This window comes from Schistocerca serialis, chromosome 2, assembly GCF_023864345.2.
Source record: "Schistocerca serialis cubense isolate TAMUIC-IGC-003099 chromosome 2, iqSchSeri2.2, whole genome shotgun sequence".
In the NCBI taxonomy this organism is placed as follows: domain Eukaryota; kingdom Metazoa; phylum Arthropoda; class Insecta; order Orthoptera; family Acrididae; genus Schistocerca; species Schistocerca serialis.
The window spans coordinates 44,720,063-44,743,300 of NC_064639.1; the positions used below are offsets into that span (position 1 = coordinate 44,720,063).

The 23,238-nt window shown below is 36.8% G+C and overlaps 1 protein-coding gene across 1 annotated transcript in view; it reads right to left on the reverse strand.

Moving 5' to 3' along the window:
* Window positions 1–23,238, reverse strand: part of LOC126455438 (Down syndrome cell adhesion molecule-like protein Dscam2) — a 77,100-nt gene that overhangs the window by 39,798 nt on the left and 14,064 nt on the right. Inside the window, exons 3-5 of the mRNA XM_050091187.1 lie at window positions 13,986–14,254; window positions 919–1,073; window positions 793–810 (exon numbers count right to left, since the gene is read on the reverse strand). Of these exons, the coding sequence (XP_049947144.1) occupies window positions 793–810; window positions 919–1,073; window positions 13,986–14,254 (442 nt within the window). The remainder of the gene's footprint in view (window positions 1–792; window positions 811–918; window positions 1,074–13,985; window positions 14,255–23,238) is intronic.

Genomic DNA, 23,238 nt, shown 5'->3' on the forward strand with positions numbered 1-23,238 from the left:
TTGGTATGTTCATGGGTTTGCCCAGAATGTTTTAAAAAAGTTGTTAATCATGACTCAGAAAATCTTTATGGTTGTGTTGCTTATGACTTTTGTAATCTTTTGACATGTCTTCTGTTGATGAATTAATCTCTAAATATATCAATAAATGTGAATTACCAAACACCCGGTGTTAAAATTTTTTGAGCAATGTAACCAGCAATGATACAAGTTTTACAAAATTTTGTTTGACGATGGTTGCAATCATCCTACACAACTTCATGTAGCACCTCTTTTTTTTTTTTAAGGAAAAAAAATTGACTCCCCCATCAGTTCACCTGTCATGGTGCCTAGTGACTTCAACCAGATGAAGACATTGTTTGGCACAAATTTCCAGAATGGCAACAAGGATAATTTAAGATAGAATGTTTCCTGAACAGCCAAAAGACAGATTTCTACAACCAAGGTCTCTAGGAAGTCATCTGTCGTTGGAAAAAATGTGTTTTATTGAAGTGTGAATATGTAAGGAAGAGTAACATCTCCAATCATCATAGTCATAGCTTGATTTTTCAAGGTAACATTTAAAACTTTATGACTACTGCTTTTGATGGAGATTAATTGGAAAGGTTGGAGGGTGGAGCATGTAATGTGATTAAGGCTAAGGAACTGCGGTACAGCAGCTCATATTATTCGGAGGCCAGTAACTGTTGAATGTTATTTTCTATTGCAGAATTGTAAGGTAGTGACACTGGAATGACTACCTTACAGCTTTACATTTATATTTAAAAGTGTAAGTAGCATTACTGACATACTTACTTCCTTTAGTTTGACTCTCTAATGGGGCATGCGATTAAAGAAACAAGATGAATTAATATAAAATATAATGATAATGACATTAAAAGTATTTATTTACATTTAAATCATCAGTAAATACACATATACCATGGATTGTAACAAAATAGGCAATTTGGTCTCTCCCAAATATGTTTTCTGCTAAACAGGAGTAATTCCCAGCATCAGCTCTTTCAAGGGGACTGATGACAAGCAGCTTTCCCTGGATAATCTGGAGACGGCTGTCTTCTTGTATCGAATTCCCACTGAGAAAAGAAAGACAGGGTGAAATAAGAAATGTAGCTGAAATATAGTCTAAAGGAAGTAAAACTAACTGAACATGTCATGTATGAGTTGTGTTTATTGAAGACTTTTCCAAAAGTGACATTAAGTGTAACTCAGCAGTTAATAAAATTAACCATTATGTGTCTAAACAGAAGGCTAATAGGTTCATGTCAGTCATGGCATTATAAAACACCTTGAAGAGGTTGGCAATAGTTCTTTTTTATGTTATTTAGATTGTGCCTTAAGCAGAAATTTCACGTAAGGCAATAGACTAAAAACTTCACTTGATGTATTGCCCTAGTCATATAGACTTTATTAAATATACAAACTGCTTCATAACAAAAATTATTCCATTATTGTTATTATTATAGAAATATACAGCATTTTAAAAAGACTTCAGCACTATAGTTAAGAGAAGCAAGACTTCTTCTGTGAGACCAGAGACAAATTCTGGACTGGTTTAAAAAAAGTGCATTTTTATCACAGTCTTATTTGCCTTATTTAAAAGTAAACATGTTGCTGATTAATGAATGACATCACAAGCAATTTTAAATAGCGAGTTGGTGTGAATTCATATTACAAACTGTAATACTGGCTCATACTATTGCAGAACTTCCAAAATAGGTGTGTTTGCTTGAAATTAGTCAGAAAATGTAAACTGGTTCTACAGTGAGAATCATTTCAAGCACCATGTTCTTGTGATGAGTCAAGAAAAACAAATCACTGTCTGCACTTACAGGGTACCAGAAGACAGTTTATCAATATTCCAAGAGAAATTGGCACAAGTTATAAATTCCTACACAACATGGGGGGATTTTAATATAAACTTTGCCAATGAGTCACATGGATCAACCAACATGAACAACCTACTGGCTATGACTAACATAGCCCACATGGTTAGCCATGTGGTCTAACGCACTGATTTCCAGGCAGGAAGGCATGCCGGTCCCAGGCACAAATCTCCCAGGCGGCTTAGTGTCAAGGTGTGGTGTGCTGGCCAGTCTGTGATGGTATTTAAGGTGGTTTTCCATCTGCCTCGGCGAATGCAGGCTGGTTGCCCTTATTCCACCTCAGTTACACTATATCGGCGATTGCTGCGCAAACACTTTCTCCACCTACGCATACACTGTAATTACTCTACCATGCAAACATTCGGGTTACACTCATCTGGTTTGAGACATTCCTGAGGGGGTCCCCTAGGGTCCAAACCACACAATAACCCTGGGTTCAGCAGGGGGTGGTGGTGGAGTAAGTGGACTGCTGTAAGCTGATGTAGGGTTGTGAACCACTGAGGGCTATGGTGGGGATGAAGCCTTTCCATCATTTCTAGGTCCCCAGTTGCATACAGTACAATAACATAGTAAAGTTGCCTACATGAATAACACTCACATCCTGCACCTCAGTAGATGCCAGATTAATAAACACTAATTCTACTCCTGCACTCAGTTTCCAAAACTTACTCAATGGGCTTTCTGACCATTAGGGCCACTTACTTAAGCTTAAACAAATGGGTGTGAACAAACACTTATTACTAACAGTCATGTAAACATATCAACAACAGAATGTTAATTGAGCACCTGCTAAAGCACAAGACCTGGGAAAATGTTTATCTCTAGGAAAACACTGAAAAGAAACTAAAAATATTAGTTGCTAATTTGTGTCATAGTTTTAACATAGCCTTTTCCCTCAGAAAATCTACAGAGAACCTACTGAGAAGCAATGGATACAAAGGATGGATCACCAAGGGAATAATTGCTTCCCATGCAACCAAGAAAACATTTTACACAGAAAGTAAGCCAAACAGTGATACAAACTTCTAAAGATACTTATGAAACTACGAAAATATCCTCAAGAAGGTCATTACTAATGCAAATCAGATCTATAACCACTAGTTTATTGTGAACTCAGGTAACATGAGTAAAGCACATTGGAAAGTTGTCAATGGTACCATAGGAACCTAAACTGAATGTGTCTCAGCTGAATACCTCCAGCCAAATGAAACAAATATCTCTGATTGAAAACAGGTTATTGAACATTTTAACTTCCATTTTTCAAAGGTTACTGATAATCTAGTGTCAGGAAACACTATGCCAGCAATATCACACGAGGCTATAATCCCAGTAACCAATCAAGGCATATTAAACATTGTAAGAGCCACATAATCATCATTTCCACATGTCACACCATTATGTAATGTGATCAATAGCTCAATAAGCAGAGGATGTTTCACAGAAGTATTAAAGGCCTTGAATGTGATTCCAGTCTTCAAAAGGGGACTGTTATGATGTAAACAATTATGATCTTACTGCCATACTTCCAGCTATATCCAAGATATTTCAGAAAGTCATATACAATAGAGTCATAGCATTTCTAGAAAAAACGAAATCATTGACCAAACACCAACTTGAATTTAGTGAAACCAGGACTGGTATTAATTTCACTAACCAAATTCTTAAAACCATTGATCAATATGAATTTTTTCTTGACTTTTCACTGACAATAGTAAAGCTTTTGATCTCATTAATCACTCACTGTTTATTAAGAAGCTAGAATCATATGGCATCAGAGGTACAGAAAATAATTGGTTTAAATCCTATCTCACCATATGAAGCAAATGGTAGAACTCACAAGCCCTGAATCTATAAAAATTTATTCTGACAATGCCCTGACAAGCTGTGGAGTCCCACAAGGCTCGGTACTGAGCCCTCTTCTCTTCGTCCTCCTTTTCAATGACCTTCCTATAAATCTCCTTAACACTTCCCTTGTGTTGTTTGCAGATCACACAAACTTGCTCTTCTGTTCAGACTCAGTTCTGAAATTGGAACTCAAAATTAATGATACAACTGAAAGACTCCTCTCATGGCTCCACTGCAGTAAATTATTTTTAAACACAAGCAAGACAGCTCATATGCTCTTCTACCCTTCCTGAAACCATCCTGCCCACACGAAACCCTTGCAGGATGTGGCAAAGAAACTGAACTAGTAATAAAAACAAAGTTTTAAGGAGTCTGGATTGACAGTTCAGACCAGTGGGACCCCTAAATGGAAAAATTGTTAAATAAGCTTGGTAGTCTCTGCTATGCTTTCAGAATTCTTGGGCAATCATGAGATATAAACACACTTAAAACTAATGAGTCTATTTGCATGGCCATCCTCTGCAGTACAGAAATAATTGCTTTGTAAATAATAAATGCCTTCTCTTGCTGCATTGTAAACTACAGTGCAGCAACAGAAGGCATTTTTATTTACATAACAAACACTAAAAACTGTTTATCATGGGCTTGTGCAATCAATAATAGCACATTGTATCTTGTGTGTGCGTGTGTGTGTGTGTGTGTGTGTGTGTGTGTGTGTGTGTGTGTGTGTGTGTGTGTGTGCGCAGGGGGGGGGGGGGGGTTCTTGCACAATACTTTTCAATGAGCAAAAAAGAATAATAAAATGATGAAGAGAGCACCAATACAAGCTGCCAACAAACCCATATTCAGAGAGTTTAACATATTGCCAGTCTCCTTTATTTATATTCAGAGACAGTACCAAACAATGGAACCTCTAAGTAGGAATATCAACAACGTAAGAAAAGACAGATTGCTACATACCATAAAGAAGAGACATTAAGTTACAGACAGGCTCAACTGCCAAAAGCTTTATGTAGGTGCCCTTTAATTGTTTCTGTCTGCAAATTAACAAATCTTCTTTATGGTAAGTAGCAATCTGTCAAAAACACCCTTGATCTCTTTACAACTAATGGAGAAATCCACAGCCATGACAAGAACAAAAGCAAACATTTTTATGGTGACACAAAAATTAAGCAGTCGTCACAATGGGGTGACATATATGGGCAGCCTACTTTTCAACAAACTACCCCTACCAATAAGAAACAAAAGCAATACCTTCAGGAAGAAAGTTAAAGATTTTCTAATGAAACATACTTTTTATTCTGTTGATGAGTACCAGAAGGCAAATTTGCATTGACTTCCTGACCTAATCCTCTCCCTCACAGTGTGCAACAGTGCTTATCATTACTTTCTATGCTTGTCTCCCACTTATGGCAGAATTTCTTTGTCACTGTTTTGTAAAGCTGCATAGAAATAATAATCTTCCATTCATATGTAACAGGATCTGTTAAAATATTACCATGTATCCTCTATTTTAGGTACATTAAAATAAACACAGAGTATTTTTTCATTCATACTATTGTAGCCACTATTGTATTTTGCACAATATGTGTGCTGAATTTTCATGTATATTTTAATCTGTTTAACTGTTAAAAAAAATGTTAAGTTATTGCTGTCATTACTGAATATCTGCTATTGTTTGCAAATATAGTAACAATGCAATTAACATCAGCCCAATATCTTTGTGGTTACACAGTGTATGATTTCTGGGCTTCAAATATACAAACAAACAATAATGAACCACATGAAAGGTAACTTATGAGGTGTAATGCACCACTGACATTAAATAAGATAATATGGTACAGCTGTGACTGAAAAAAGAAGTCCATTGTGGATTACAATATCTTTGATGGGGAACTGAAGTGGCATGTTACCAATATACAGAATACTTAGACAGAGACCACTGGCCTTATTGATGAGTCTCAGTGTCATGATGGAAACAAGGAGGAACAAAAAGGAAGGAGAAAAACTGGAAAGTAAGAGAGGAAGAAACCAGAGGAAAGTATCAAGATACCTGAAGGTAAACCCGTAAAAGAGGAGAAGGAATGGGACAAGTTTAAGACAACACTTGTGAAAATCTAGTATTAGTTTGTGGAAGAATATACAAAATTAAAAGATGGAAGCAAATACAAATATCCTGGTGGAATGAAAGAATTAAAAGAGCAGTACAAGAAAAGAACAGAGCAGGATATGGTTTCAGCAAAGGGCATTAGGTGCAAGAGATGGATTGTGATACCAAGAAGAAGCAAACCAACAAGATAGTACCAGAGATAATGAGGGAATGAATGGACAAACGCATGAAAATGAAGGAGGGAGACAGATGAGCAGTAGGAAAACAATGAATGGGATGGTGAAGGGAAAGATGAAAGATGAAAGGTGTAACTGAAAACTTCACTATTCTGGATGTAAATGGAAAAATGAAAAGAAAAACTGAGAATAAGGTGGAAAGCAAACTTTGAAGCCTTTTTAATCCAGATTAGGCAGCTGATGAGGAGAGGCCCAAGAAAGAAATGAATAGCAACCAAGGAAAAGAAACTGGGAAGGATCTGATCTAAGCAAAGCTACAATCAGCAGAGTACAATATGAAAGAAGGAAAGGTATTAGATGTGGATGAAGTGTTTGCAGGAATGGTAAGTGCACCCAGGATGACATCTACATCTATACACACACTCTGCAAGCCTCATGCACTGAATAGCAGAGTGTGCTACCCATTCTCTTTCCTGTTCCACTCATTAATGTAGCAAGGGAAAAATGAATGTTTATATGCCTCTATATGAGCCCTGATTGTTCTTATCTTGTCTCTGTGGTCCTTATGAGAGATCTACATCAGTGGAAATAGAATTTTTCAGCAATCAGTTGTAAATGCAGTTTCTCTAAACTTTCTCAATAATGTTGCACAAAAAGAATGTTGTCTTACCCCCAGGAAAACAACGTTCATGGGGAATTTCCATAACAGTTGTGTGCTGAACAAAGCTACCAGTAACAAATCCACCAGTATGCCTCTGAATTAATTCATTGTCTTCCTATCCTACCTGGTGGGATCCCGAACATTTGAGCAGTACTCAACCATGGGTCACGATAGCGTTCCGTAAGTGGTGGCCTTTATAGATGAGTTACACTTGCCAAGAGTTCCCTCAGTACACCGATGTCAACCAATCTCTGTCCCTACAACTGACTTCCACTGTCAGATAATGATGCCTGGATTTTAGGGCTAGTTAAGGATGGAAAGAAAATCTCTTTTGAGTTGGATGCAGGGGCACATGCCACATATCAGGATTGGTGCAAATATTCCCGTAAAGACAAGTTGTGCAGAGTCAATTTGTAATGGATCTGGGAGATGTGTCATTTTCTACCAGATTTGTCGATACCAAATTGTAAATGTTTTCTTATATTTTTGTCAGAATATTTTTTTAAATTGTAATTTGCCTTATTATATGCTAATTTACTTATGTTTTTGAGAGTGAAAGCATATTGATTACTATTAGTAAATGTGCCAAAGAATATCAAAGAGACTGATTACAAGTGGAAGCTGGTGTGTTGTGTAAAATATCTTTGACGCTGGAGTCGTCTTTGACTGTAATCAGTCGGCAGTGAACTCTTGGTGTGTGTTGACGGTAGAACAATGTCCAGGTCGCCGTCATAATAATTTGGAAGTGAACAGAAAAAAATGAATTATGTTACTATTTTTTTTAATACAAACTTTAAGAGGAAACCACATTCGAAGAAATGGTATTTGAAGCACCAAAAATGAGGCAAACCCATTGAACTAGGTCATTTCTGCAGCCGACGAAACTGCATTGTGGAATCATACTTCCACTAGACAACTGAAGCCAAGACAAATATCGCCTTGTCAACATTTTATGGAAGAGGTACTGTCACGAAATATGCCAAATTTAAGTAAATAAAAACTAGTGAGCATATTTCAAATTCATTATGATGAAACACTTGCATATTTGGTTAACATTGCCGTCAAAGTTGTGAAAGGAAACTGTTTACTGCCTCTGTAATTGTCTTTGACTAGCTCCACTTCACTGGGAAGAAACTGGCACAGACCCATTCCACATAACTGTGACAATACTGCAAAAATACATCAGGCAAAACAATTACAAGTTTGCTACCCATAAACAGATTCATTGGGATAACTTGTGTGGGTATATCATGAGATTTTTACCAAAAAATTATTTAGTTTATTTATTTGACCTGAACTGATAATGATCATCAGGTCCTCTCTTACATCAGACCACAGTTTCACACATACAGTATCTAGGAAACTTTAAAAAGATCCATTTGGACCCTATTGATAAGAGATGGAGTACATCCTAATGCCCTTCACGCCAAGTCATTTTCCCTAGATCACCAAACTATAATACAAAATTATATAAATATAATATAATATAATATACAAAATTTGGGTGTGGAAAAGAAAAAATGCAATGTTATCAGATGATGATTTAGTCAAAACCAAAAAGCTATAGCTGTGAGAGTCTTCTTTTTGTGCCTATCTGCTACTTTCCTTCTCATAATGTTGTTACATTTCATCCTGGATTTTCCATTGTTTGATTTATCCCTTTCCAAAGACAGATGGGATTTTTGATAAGCTAGGAGGAGAAAAGAATTCTCTAAACGTGTCTTATAGAGTGCCTCGTAACAACGAGGAATGGATGAGCCATCTCAAGATTTCCAAACCATTGTAGCTCCTTGGGGCTTGTATAAGCTAACTAGACTTGATTCTGGAATTGCATGTGTAAGCAAACATGGATAATATTTGTAGTAACCTGCACATTACTACACCTTGGTGCCACTACTGCAGTGTGCATAACACATCTGAGTATTGTGTTCTTCGGCTGGTCCAGGCCCCTAGCAGAGGCTGCTGGCAGTGGACAATGCTTCAGCAACTGGTAGCCAGCAACCCCTCACTGGCAAATGCTCTTTATATCACCATGCACTGGCTCCTGGCTCCAGCCAGTAATCCTGAACATGTCAATAAACTGTATTGTACTACCATATTGAATTGTGTTCAGAGTCAGAACACTATTCATGTTGTTAAGAAAACATTTTGGTATCTTCATGATACTATCATCATAAGCATCTCCCTAGCAGAGCAGTTGTTCCATTTAGCTGTATAACTGAAAGGTATTAGAACGTAGAATTAATATTTGAAAATTGTAAAAAGTTAGCTTTTCAAAATAAGGTGGAATGTCGTGATCACATTGATAAAATGAGTTGAACACTACCAATGGAAAAGAAGTAGTTTTACAGAAAGACATAAAGCCAACAATCCGAATTCATACATTTGTCATTTCATAGTACCATGAATTTCTGTGGGAATTTATTACCACACCCGTCTAAGAACTTAAGTTTCTGTATTCATGAATGGTGTGCAAAATGCAACAAAGCTTTCAAAGAAGCCAAAAGTATGTTTCTGTCACAAAGCATTTTGTGTTATTGTGATACAAATTTTCCACTAGTTTTAGCTTGTGATGCTGCTAAGTCAGACATGGGTGCATATCTTTCTCGTGTTTTTCGTGTTAGAACTGTAAGACATTCAATGTTTGCTACTTCCAGCTGGAGCAAAGAAGAATAAAATTATATATCTTGAATAAGAAGGATATAGCCACTGTATGAAGTCTAAAAAGTATGCTGTGCTCTAAGAGGCATCAACTTACTTTCATAGTACATCATAAACCATTCATCTATAATTTCAGTTACAGAGTTTTGCTGCCTTCCATTTGTAATAGCAGACTGCAAAAGTGGGCTTGAATTTTAATCTCCATGTGATAGTGATTTTAAATATGGTAAGACTGATAATCGTGGTAATGCTGGCATTTTATCAAGATTGTTATGACCTAGACAGATTGAACCAACTGTGCTGTATATGTAAATTTTCTCATGGCTTATAGGGCCCTTATTACAGCAAAAGAAGTTTCCAAAGGGACTGCCACAGATAGTATGTTATCTGTTTTCATGATTTATGTCAAAAATAACCAATGATCAAACAATATGCCAGACATTCTTAAAGAGTATTCAACGCATTGTAATGATGACACTGCTGATCACAAATGTACTGTTAAAAAGTAGAGAATTGCAACTTCAAATAGTCTAAGACCCAGTGGCGGATACAAAAAAACCTCAAGGAGGGGATTCTAAAGGTATCTTGAGCTACCTTTACCTGATACACATATACAAGACAATGCCACCTTATGATATAAGAAAGTGTGAACAAATACCTACTGTGAAAGTGACAAGCCAATATGTACCTTACAACGTATAATATAAGGACAAGTTTCCAATGATGATGGTTGTAGAACTATTATTGTCAGTTCCATTCCTTTCTAGTGCATTCAATAGAGGACCTATATAGTAACAGTGCCTTTTTAGGAATCTTCTCAAAAGCCACTATTACCAGAGATATATGCATCAATAGTTTCCATACCTAAGTCATATTATGAGTTAGGTATGGGAAACTATTGTTACGTTATTAGTAAAAATATTGTTACGTCTGTTACAAGACTCATTACAATATTATTTATAAAAATATTTTTACTGAGAAATTACTATGAATTACTATTATTAATACTTCACAATTAACAGATCATTCTCACTCTTGACTAATCTTAACACTTGCACTCACTGCAACTAGGACATTTTATTTATTCATTCTTCAGTCTTAATATTTCAGCTTCTGAATGTAAACTAGCTTCCTATTTGGCAAATAGTCCATATTGATAATGCTACATACTGAAGGTTCTCTTTACAAGAAAACAGTAGAATATTCATGAGTTTTCTCGAACAAATGCCTGACAGAATAACGTATCAAGAGCACTAGAATGGCCGCGATTTTTCTTTTTGTTTGTTTTAGCTATCTATGTGCCAGACAGAAACGTATAAAACATGATGACACATACACATGTGCTACAACTGCTTGATAACTCAATTGAGTCAAGTCGACTGACGAAAGAAACGAACACTTACCGTGCGGACTGACTGGTGGGTAAAAGAAATATGCACAGGCCATTTGGGTATCACTAAAACCAAGTCTGTTGCTCAAAGATTTGTATGGTGGCCTGGACTGAAAAAAGAAATACAGAAAGAGACTCTGTTTGCAATGGATGTTATGGGTTTGGTAACATACCAGCAAAGGCCCATTACATTTGGGAATGGTTTAGAGAGCCATGGGAGGACTTCACATCAATTTTGTGGAGTTTTCCAAGCTGATGTATCTCACTGTAGTATCCCTACTCATCACTGTCAATGAAACCTTACTACAGAACAACATCCCTCATGCCTGTGGCCTTGCCATGATTGAACACTACCTTTCCCAAGACCCTGCACATTCTAAACCCACCACTTCATTTCTCATACACCTAACCAAGTAAATGCTAACTCTTAACTTACTTCACCTTTGATGGGAAGGTACAGAGACAAATTCATGGTACAGTCACTGGAATCCACGTAGCACCCTCCTATGCCAACCTCTACATGGGCCACCTATAGGAAACATTACTAGCTTTCCAAAACCCCAAACTCCTGGGCTGGTTTAGGTTTACCGATGACATCTTTGTAATCTGGACCCAAGGCCAGGACACTTTACCCTCATTCCTCCACAATCTCAACACCTTCTCTCCTACTCACTTCACCTGGTCCTCCTCCAACCACTGCACCACCTTCCTAGATATTGATCTCCTCCTCTCAGATGGCTCCATCCACACCTCAGTTCTCATCAGACCCAACAATCACCAACAGTTCATGCGCTTTGACAGCTGCCACCCCTGCCACACCAAAAAATCCCTTCCATGACCACGTGGTCATCTGTGACAGATGCATCTGCAGCCATGAGAATTTCCTCGCACAATATGCTGATGGGCTCATAAAGGCCTTTGCGCACAGGTAATACCACTCAGACCTTATTCACAAACAGATCTTCAATGTCATATCCTCATATAGACCTGATCCTCACATCCATCCCAAGAATCATCCACAAAGAAGTGCCCTGCTTAGTAGCCAGTGTAACACCAATCTGGAACAACTAAACCATGTCCTTCATCAGGGCTTTGATTATCCATCATCATGCCTGAAATGAGTGACAACCTACTCAAGATACTTCCATCCTGCTGCCCACTCAACCTCCACAAAATTTTAGTCCATCCCTATGCCACTCCCTCCCCCAATCCCCTGCCGCAGGGATCATTCCCATGTGGAAGACATGCCCAATCCACCCACCCAGCATCACTTAATCTGGTACTGTCACAGGCTTATCCTACCCCATCAGGGGCTGGGCCACCTGTGAAAGCAGCCAAGTTATATACCAGCTCTACTGCAACCACTGCACAGCATTTTACATTGGTATGACAAGCAACTAGCTGTCAACTAGAATAAATGGCCACTGCCAAACTGTTGGCAAAAAACAAGGTGGACCACTCAGTGGCACAACATACAACAAAGCACAACATGGGAGATTTCAATGGCTGTGTGACAACCTGTGCCATCTGGATCTACCCCACCATCACCAGCTTTTCTGAGCTACAAAGATGGGAAGCTATCTCTGCAGAATATTTTTCATTATAATAACCTTCCTGGTCTAAGCCTAAGGTAACTCACTGGCCCCCACCTCCACCCCACATTTTGTGTGTGTGTGTGTGTGTGTGTGTGTGTGTGTGTGTGTGTGTGTGTGTACATGAATATCCTACCCCCTGCCCCAGTACATCTGCCCAAAGCTAAGTAGCTAAGTGTGTGCTGTTATCTCATGCCCTAGTCTATGAAATCATGTGCCCAGCCATATCCCAGCTACCCCTCTATCTGCACCCATAGCTGTCCCACAGATGGCTCCCAACTCTCCTAATAGCCACTACACGCTGCCCCTCATTTCCTGCCTCTTTCTATCCCTCACCCCACCCCACCACACCCTACCCCACAACCCCACCTCACTTCAGTACACCCACTGGGGGCCAGGAAAGAGCTGGCAGTCAACTGAGCACAATGAAGGGAGACAGGCACGTGCATGTGACTGAGCAGGTGTGGGTGTGTTTTTGTGCATGTTTTTCCCACAAACTTGAAAAAGGAAGTATGTTCCAAAAGCTAGCCAAGATCTGGACCTTTTGTTTGTGTACTTATTGACGATGCAACATTTCTGCCTTTCAGTGAGTCGTCTCCTTTATTCCTAAATAATTCGCAATTCTCAACCAGAACTTTTCATACATTCTTTTGAGTTTTATGTTCATTATTTTGTGGTAAATGAAAATTCAGTCTGTATGGGCAGAGCTGTTTGTGCAGTGACGACCAAGTTTGTGCGCAAAGACTACTCACCTGAAATACTTGCAATCTCAAATGTTTGAACAGATCTTTACAGTGAGCCTGATTACTATTATTCCATCAAGGATTTTCTATAGTTTCATTACTATTTTTGGTTGATATTCTTAAGGCCCTTTTCTATACTTCAAAAGCTGTATTCATATTTTGTGCATTTCTTCCCCAAAAAAGAATTCCGTGGCTGAGAATTGTAGGCCTAACTAAATGACACTGGCTGTTACATATTGATGACATTCTGTTTCTAATATCTATGTGTATTCACATCATTTCAACTAAGAATCAATTTTCATTCAAAAAATTTGTTTCTGTCACACAATCCATGAGGATCTGTTCAAGGGAAATTAGTGCATTAATTTTTTTGTAAACATGTACCTTGTGTTTTTGGTTTTCTAACATACTTGAGTGTGTTTAATGAATCTATGAAACAAAAAGTACATCTGTGTATCTTTAATAATAGAATATTATATTCTGCTGACAGAAATACTATGTGGTGAGTGAATGCTGTGGAAAGGTTTTTTATCTGACTTTGGGGTATGACCAATGGATAATAGGGTTTAGAGTATGAGTAGCTTTATGCTAAATTTAAAAAAAATGAATAGATGCCATTTTGCAAATTTGGGAAAGGGTGCATATACCTTGTATCAAAATAAGAACGAAACCCCAGTGACGGTTGTAATTAAGGTGGCAGATTTCAACATCTAGAATTCGTTAGTAATTGAGTAAATTATTCTCAAGAGTATATATACATCAGTGTAGATTTCTATAGCACTACATATGATTTATCCTAGTCAACTAAATATCTCATGAGTGTGATTTCAACAGCGAATTTTTATTTTGTGTCTCAACATAATTTTTTGCTCTTTATACCTAATTCAGTAACACAACAATATGTAACAGCATAAGAATACTTACTTCTTCCTCCAATAGTATTGTGGAGCAGGCTGACCAACAGCCAGACATGACAGTTTTAAATCTTCATGTAGAACTCCAACAACATGCTGGCTAAATGGAGCAATTTGTGCTGGGGCATGGTCAGTTGTTGCTTGCACCACATGCCTTGATTCTGCTCCTTCTCCTACTGCTGTGAAGGCTGTTACCCAGAACTCATATCGGTTGTGCGTCTCCAAGTATGAAATAGTATAGTTTGTCTGCTCACTGGGAATATCAAATTGATCTGTGTCCTGGAGGAATCATAATTAATTACAACACAACACAACACATTACTGTAGTATTTATACACCTACAATAAGTATAATGAAAAATTTATCTGAATCATAGTCATAAGATCATTTCCACTTATATAAAAAAGAAATACAAATCGTCTTTACAAAGGAAGAATGCAAGCTAATTTGCAAAATAGTATAAGAGAACTACTACATCATATTCATATATATCTGACAAAAATGCTAACTGCTTAATTTTTTATTTGCTGGCATAATAAGTGTTCTGACTTATTTGGGAAAAAAGTGTCTACCACAAAAAGAAAGACAAATCCTATAAAATATATTTCTGAATCAAATGAATTACTGCAGTTTACACAGTAGTAAACATTCAATGAAAACTTTATTATTAAATCAAAATACAGTTTTAGAACACAGGTTCACTGTCAAGGACACCTTAAAGGAGTTTCATAAATAACACAGTACTCCCTTTCACGGTCTGGAATGAGCTCTACTGATTAAGTCCCCCTTTTGCATCTCTGTAGTGAAAATGACTGTTTAGAAATTGAAGTGTTTCATTTGTGTTGTTAACGATGTAGATGTGAGAAAAGGCAGAATGAAATTATACTCAGTTAGCAGATCACTGCTGTTAGAAAAGAATCAGAATTGTCACCATGTAAAAAGCTCCATTTACAGATCAGAACCTATAGAGTCTTTTGCCTTCTTTTCATTGTACGAATGGGTGGTCTGTAGTTCAACTTTGAATACTAGCATAAACTGAATGTTAAAGTACTTCTACTGCTAGAGTTTATAACTGATAAAAGACTGTTTGTCACTGAATCTCCTCAGTTTAACAACTTTCCTTTGGATATGATAGTTGCTCAAAGACTAAATGATAATGGAAAATAAATGTATCCAAAAATGTGGGAAAGGAATATTATATTTGAACAGAGCACTAATGGAGTGCAGTCCATGCAATTATTCAACTCATTATGGTTGGAGGATGAATGACTTTTTGAACTGAATGCTCAGCCCTTAGATTGTGTTTCACTTGCTGAAAACATGGGCTGTTGTTTTGAGCATCATATGAAGTTCAGAGACACTGCAGACATGCCAGAATGGAATGGGTACAGAAAAGTGCTACAGTTAACTCAACTTCAATGCAGACATATTTTGGACTTAAAAACAAGATGAAATGTTCTTTTGAAGAATTTGACAATAATTTGTGTAAAAGATGTTGCTTGTATGTCACACAGTTGTCAGACAGCGCACAGGCTGTCTCCAGACGACAACATCATACTGATCCAGCTAGACTGTTATCATACAGAATTCATAGCATAGTTTAAAATCATTGTTTGAACCAGATTGTCAGCTATGACCATTAAGGACTGGGAAACATCAGTAAATAAAATCTGCTGCTCATCACACTTCCTCTTTCACCTCATCATGGTGGCTTAGTGAGGGATGGAACTATAGGAATGAACAGCACAGTTTAATGAAAATATTACATTCCATTGGACAACAATAACAACAAATAATAATAATAATAATAATAATAATAATAATAATATAATGGACAGCATCTAGTCATACAAACATACTTGTGCCATTACAAGTGACAAAGATCACTTAGTGGAAAACAGTACACTGAGAGGATATTTGGCATACATATGTATGTGAATGATCATAACTGAGAGCACTAACAGATTCAATCTTTTTATCAATTTAAAAGGTCCACTGATGCAGCCTTACATAATTATCATTATTTTCAATCTTAGTGTGCCAACACAGAATAGTTATCTGTCAGTTACAAGAGGCTAATGAAACATAAAGCCAAAGCTGGTCAACTTAATGTTATGGTTCCGTAACCCTAAAATTTCATGTGGATCAGAAATCTTGTACTATGAAGAGATAGCATTATTTAACACAAGGGACTAGCTCTAATCAAGACTTAAATATTCATTGTAAACAGTACTGAACAATTCCTCAGCATGTGAAAGGCAAAATCCATGTATTATGCACAAAAAATTGAAACTCCAATTAAAAGGCAAGGACAGTTTGGAGCTTTATTTGACATGAAATGAAAAAACTTGGTGAAGTAAATGACACTGAAGTCCCAAATGACAGTAGCAGTGAGACATATGACATGAAACTCAAATCACTGGCTACTAAGCTCAGTGGAATCACCCTAACGGTAGCTGAAAGCATAGACAGAGAACCATCCACCGAAAGCATGCTCAATAAACTGCCTTAGACAGGCAATACACACAGTGTGAATAGACACAAAGTTTTCCAAATCATCTGTTATAGAGATCACAAAAATCATCAGGTGACTAAAAAAATGTTATCATTTGATGAGCCAAGGGGTATTTTCTGAAAGACTGAAGTACACAATAGTAACACAAATATACAAAGAGAGAGATAAGCCATTGATCTGTAATTGCATACTGATCTACCCTTCTCCTGAGTTCTCAAGCGTTTTACTTTAAAAGTAGCTTACGGCATAACATTGAACCATATTTCTGAAAATAACCATTTAACAACAGCTCAGTTTAGCTTTTATAAAGATCTTTTTACTTAGAATGTGATACATATTATTCACAAACTCAATTCTAGCAGACTAAACAAAAAAGTTACCCTTTGGTCTGTTCTGTGATATTGCCAGTCTTTGACTGTGTACACCATAAAATTCTGCTGAGGAAACTAAAATGGTATGGTACTAAAGGTCTTCCTCTTGCATGGATGGAGTAAATCTTACAATAGGAAACAGAATGTCACATTGGCAAATGACAAGCCATGAATAAGTTTAAGTTCCAAGTGGAGGAATATGGTGTGCTGCAAGGTTTGGTGCTTGATCTGCTCCTGTTCATGGTCTTCATAAATTATTTACCAGGGACAGCAGAGGACATAATAAAGGTGGTGGTGTTACCATTTACTTGAGAAAATTATAAGTGTATAATCTCCACAGGAAAATTGCTTTGGGTGAACAAGTTTTGTGTTGACAAAGATTTCCAAATTACAATTCTCACATTCACATTTTTGCATTGTCTCTTTCTTTATTATAGGTATACATAGATCCCCTAGTGGAAATTTTGACACTTTCCTGATGGACTTTTGAATAAATGAATATCAGGTAGTAATATAAATCTTGTCACACTTGCAGATGTGAACATTGACACTTCACATGACTGCCAGGAAGGCAAACATTTTACAGATTGTATTCTGTCTTATGGGGCTAGAGATCTGCTTGAACTAGCACCCACTAGAATAGATAACACACATGGCAGTTCAGTAGATCATGTTATAATGAATTATTACCATATCATTTCAGCAGACATCATAAGTTGTCACTTCTCAGACAAGCACACGAGCATACTATCTGCAAACAACATTGCTAAGCTAAGACATAGTGTAAGTCAGAAATCTTGAGAATCAGTTATTAGTATCATTGGTATCAACAATAAATGGAACATGTTCTTAGAACTTCTGACTGGGCACATAATAGCAGCATCTCATTAAAAAAGATGAGTATTGAAAAAAATCCACCTCTGAAATCAAAACCTGTACTGTTAGATGTTAAACCAAAAAATTTGTTTAAGAAAAAAATGGAAAACATGCGTAGTTCGCACAGACTGATTAACTCTTAGCTACAAAAAGAACTCTACAAATGGCTCAAATACCAGTAGCATATGAGATTAAAAGCGGGAAGAGTTAGCTAACAGATATGAAGTTCAGACAGTGTGTCAAAGTCTTGCTGGCTAATTGTAAATAAAATTAGACACAATGCAACAAAAACTAAAATTAATAATGTAGAATTAACTGTAAATAACAATGACTGGAGAATGGATTTTTACATTAATAATTTTTTCTTCTGTTTATAGATGGAAAACAATCCACCTCTGCTTTAATGCTTTAATCATATGTGAAATTCTGTTTCACATAAAAATGCATATTTTTGCTAATATTTTATGTAAGTAAATATTTTAAATAATTTTGGTACGGCATATAAGTTCTCACTTTTCTTTGTTATAATATCTAAATTTAACAAAAATATTGGGCATTTTCATGTTATGAGAATGCAGTTTGAATTAATTTCATTCATAAGGAGTCAGTGACATCCACTACACATACTGCCTCGCTATCTGGAAGAGAATTCCATTGCTTATGAAGTGGGTGGCTGACACAATGTACAAAACAGTCTTCAGTCATTGCCCTCATATTGTATAAAGCAGATGTTTATACGGTAAGGTATCTTAAGTGAAGTGATTGGCAATATGACGCCAAAGGTAAAGTGAACCATTCACTACTGAATTTAGTGACACCTTTAAAAGTGCTGAAAGAATTCTGTTCTGTTGAAAATGTGGCATATCAGTCAACGCACACCAGTGACCTAGGTCTTGCAACATTTAGCAGGTAGTACCGTAAACGTAGACTGGCTGCTTCAAGTACAACTCCTAGACAATTTCTTTTATGTGAATCAGCTTCCTCTTCACACACCCTATTTTCAACAAGTTCAGAATATTATGCAGATTTATCCAATGAGCATGTAAAGAAATATCGGCATCAAATCATGTAACAATACATAGCATATTCAATTAATCTCTGCAGCTGTTATGGCAAAATGGCGTGATATTTGTTAGTGTTTTACTCTTACTTATGAATACTGCTGCATAAATGATGAAGGTAGCTGAAGTCCTTTCTGTAAAATGGTGTATTTCACTCTACGTGTAAAACTGCCATGGTAGAAGGGGAAGTAAATGTTAGTGAAATTGAAAATGTGTATGCCAATGTCATTCTGTTGATGAAATATGTAAGATTATCATCATGTGGTGTTGAAAGCTTCTTCTCTGAGCATCATACAGTGTTTTGAGACAACTGACATGGGTTTGTGGTGGAAAACTTGGAGATAGTTTTTGTGATTCACTGTAACAGCTAATTGTTTCAATCCACCACTGTGTCAGCATGACTGTTATTTTAACATACATATTTATGGTTTTGTAACATTTACACAAAATATTTCTGCACTTTTATACATATTTTTTGTGTTCTCCCAAGATAAAAATAAAATATTTGAAAGTTTTTTTTGTACATAAAAATCTATTCCCTAGTGATGACATTTCCAATCCCCTTCCAGTTAGCAATATTTGTAATAATTACTTTATAGATACTGTCAAAAACATGCCTACACGAAACCAGATGCATAGCATACACTTGAGGCAACTAATGAACAGAATTGCAGTACACTACCTGCAGTAAGCACAGGTGACATTCTGCAGCTTATTGACCGCGTAAAAAAATAAACTGAACTAGTTAAACTGTTAGTTCATCTAATAAGCTGTGTTTTTGAAAACAGTATTTTCCCAGACAAGTTGAAACTGGCTGTAGCCAAACCCTTAGACAAAAAAGAGGAAAGAAAGCGTGTCCAGAACTACAGATCCATTGCCCTAACCTCAACACATTTAACAAACTGATGGACAACATAAGGCTAATGTTACAACAGTGCTGATATATTAGGTGATGTCCAGCATGGTTTCACAAGGGATCAAAGTACAATGTGAGCAACAGTACAATTTGTCCATTATGTAATTTAAAAAATAAATGAAAAGCCCCAAGCAGCAGAAGTGTTCCTGGATCTCTCGAAAGTTTTTGATAGCTAACATCAGTAAAACTCATGCAATTGCTGGAAATGTATTTAAAAGGTAGACAATAGTGTAGAGAAATTATTTGGAGAAATACTGGAGAGGAGATGGCCAGGAATAAGAAATGCATGAGGGGCAGTCAAATGCAAACCAAACACACACCAAAATGGGACCAATGATGGGTTCCATCCAAAAGTAATGACCACACGTATTAAGATATATACCTCAGTGGGAGATGAGACAATCAATTACTGGTTCATGGAACACGGTCAGTCACAGACAGACCCACAACCACACTGACTCTTGAAACTCTTCATCTGATTTAAAGTGACGTCCTTGCTTGTCTTTCTTCAGGTTTCCAAAAGTGTGAAAATCACACAGTGAAAGACCGGGGCATTTCCCACCCAAACTGATAAAGTGTAGCCTTCTTCCAATCCACAGTGTGCAGGTGGGTTTTATTGTGCAGCAGGATGCATCTGACTGACAACATTCCTGGATGTTTTGACGTTATGGTGCACTGTGGTTTCTGCAAAGCGTCTCCACAGTGCTGATGACTGATTGTGGTTCTACATTCAAGGAACTCAACAAGCCGACAACCCCTACAGTTGAAGAAGGAGGTCATCTTGACATTACCAGAACTTGTATGAAGAGCTCTGGATTTCTTTGGCAGGGGACATGTGAAATGTTTTCACTGTAGACTTTGATATCTGCCCTTGGGCTCTAAATGGCGGTACCACATAAGGCCTTGTGACATCCTTCTTCAACTGTAGGGGCCCTTTGCTCATCGAGTTCCTCGATCACGGAACCATATTCATTCTGCAGTGCTTTGAGAACACTGCAAGGAATCTGCAAAGCACCATAAAGTCAAAATACCGAGGAACACTGCCAAATGGAAGAATCCTGTTGCACAATAACACCCATCCCTACACTGCCAGTTGGACGAAGACTACACTTCAGTGATTTGATGGGAAAGATTGCAACACTCTCCATACAGCTCAGATCCTTCGCCATGTAATTTTCACATCCCTCGCAACCAGAAGTAAGACATGCATGGTTGTCAGTTTGAGCAGGATGAGGAAGTGCAAGAGTGGGTATGTCAACAGCCAACACCATTCTACGAACCATGAACTGATTATCTTGTCCCCCAGTGGGATTACTTTTGAATGGAACCATACGATGTTCCTGTTGTGGTGGGTGTTTGGTGTTATTTGACTGCCCCTTACGCATTTTAGAGTTACTCAGGGCTCCATCTTAGGTCTGCTTCTCTTTATATGTTATGTAAATGATTTCCCAAGTTCTGTAGATAGTAAAGATTTAATCACCATGTATACTATTCACAAATCTGGTGTCTATCATGCAGACAGTGAGCTCAGCCTATCTGAAGAGATTCAAAACATTACTGAAAAGGCTAGAGCTCACTTTGAAAGAGACAAAAGTAAACATAGGAAAAACCAATATTATTCATTTAAAAAAATGATTCAAATAAACAAAATATTGCAATTGATGAAATTCTGTCAAAAACCTGTCTGCAATGTAATGTTTTGGGTTTATACACAAATGTTGACCAAGTCTGCAAAAATACAGCACCCAGCCTACATTTACTAGGGAGATTATCACCATTCCTTAATTCTGAGACATCAAGGACAACATAGTTTGGATTAGTATGCCCTTTCTTGTCTTATGGAATAGTACTGAGGAATGAGACTTGCCACACTAATACGAAAACAGTGTCCATAACATAGAAAAGTGCCTTGAGGATTGCAGCAAAAGTAAAACAAAGAACATCTTGAAAAAGCTTGTTCACATGGGTCAATACTCTCACAGTTTATGTTATTCATATGCTGTGAGTCATTTTGCTAGTGAAAATAGATACTAAGGCCACAAATAAGAACACAGAAATTTACAAACATGATACAAACCACAAAAAAGACTTTCACATGGTTAACATATGATTAACTTCAATAGCAGAAATCCCCTATGTCAAAGGAGCTGTTTTTGATAATTTTTTACTGAATAAAATTAAAATATTGACATGGATACTTTTAAAAAGTGACTCAGTCAGTGGCTTGTCCACAAATGCCCATGTAACTTGGCCTTAACATGAATAATAATGCAACAATTAATTTTGTTCCAGAAACAAGTACAGTAATTGTTGCATATTACTGTTGCATATTGCAAAGTATTTGTAATTTAAAAAAAAAAAATACATTGTTAACAATGCCATGCATATAAATTGTGTGATACAACCAGTTAACAAATTGACTCTTTGAAAACTGTAATGTTTACAGATGACACAGTACACTGATAACAGGACCAAAAGCATCTCTACCAACACACACGAGAAAAATGAATGAATCATACCCCACAAATTGACAACGGCTGAGAAAGGACCTCAGTACTCAGATATCAAATTGCTAAGAAGTCTACCTAGAAACTTGCATGACAGTGTACATGACACTAATTTTACAAAGAAACTCAAATACTATCTGGCGAAAAAGGAATTTTACAACATTGAAGAGTAATTATCACTTTAAATTAGTAGATATATATAGGTATATTTATAATATATAGGTATATTTAATATATAGGTATATTTATAATCAGTTACATGAGAATGTAAGTGTATGATAATGAATGTTTTCTGTTTTTCAACAAGACTCTAGTAAGTTGTTCATATTTAGTTTTAATGTTGTATCTATTATGAAATTATCAATTCATGCAACTTCTGAGCCTTCTCAGTTGTTTTTCCAGCTGCAGTACTTTGTTATCTGAATTTTCCTTCTGGAGCACCCAGCATCTTTGTATATACTACTTGCCTGTCATGCTGTCAAATTGATCATACATTGCTGCCTCCCATGCAATATCATGCCCAGCATTGACAATTGTCAATTCTGAACTAGTCCATTGTGCAAACAGAGGCCATACAGTCTCATTCATCTATGCCCTTCCTGTTTAATTTTACTGAACCATTCCCTCCTTTTTTCCTGAGGAACCAACTAGTAGTTCTAAAATGGCATCAAGTGCTTTTATATTAGTACTAATATTTCTCGTTCTTAAGCTAATACTGGCCACCAATTCTCTCTCATAACTTTATCATTATAACTGTTCCCTTAAGAGTTTGATACCAACTCAACAATGGATCAAGTTTTACTATCCTTACAAAGATCAACAATGCTTGTACCATTCCACACACAACATTACACACTGCCAATATAGAGGCTGCTGACATATAGATCATTATCATTGCTATGAGGAACCACCAATACACCATACACAAGAGAATAGTGTGGAAATTAACAGTGTCATATATATATATTGATGGGTAAGAATGATTTGCTCCTGAAATGATGCATTGGTGATGTACTC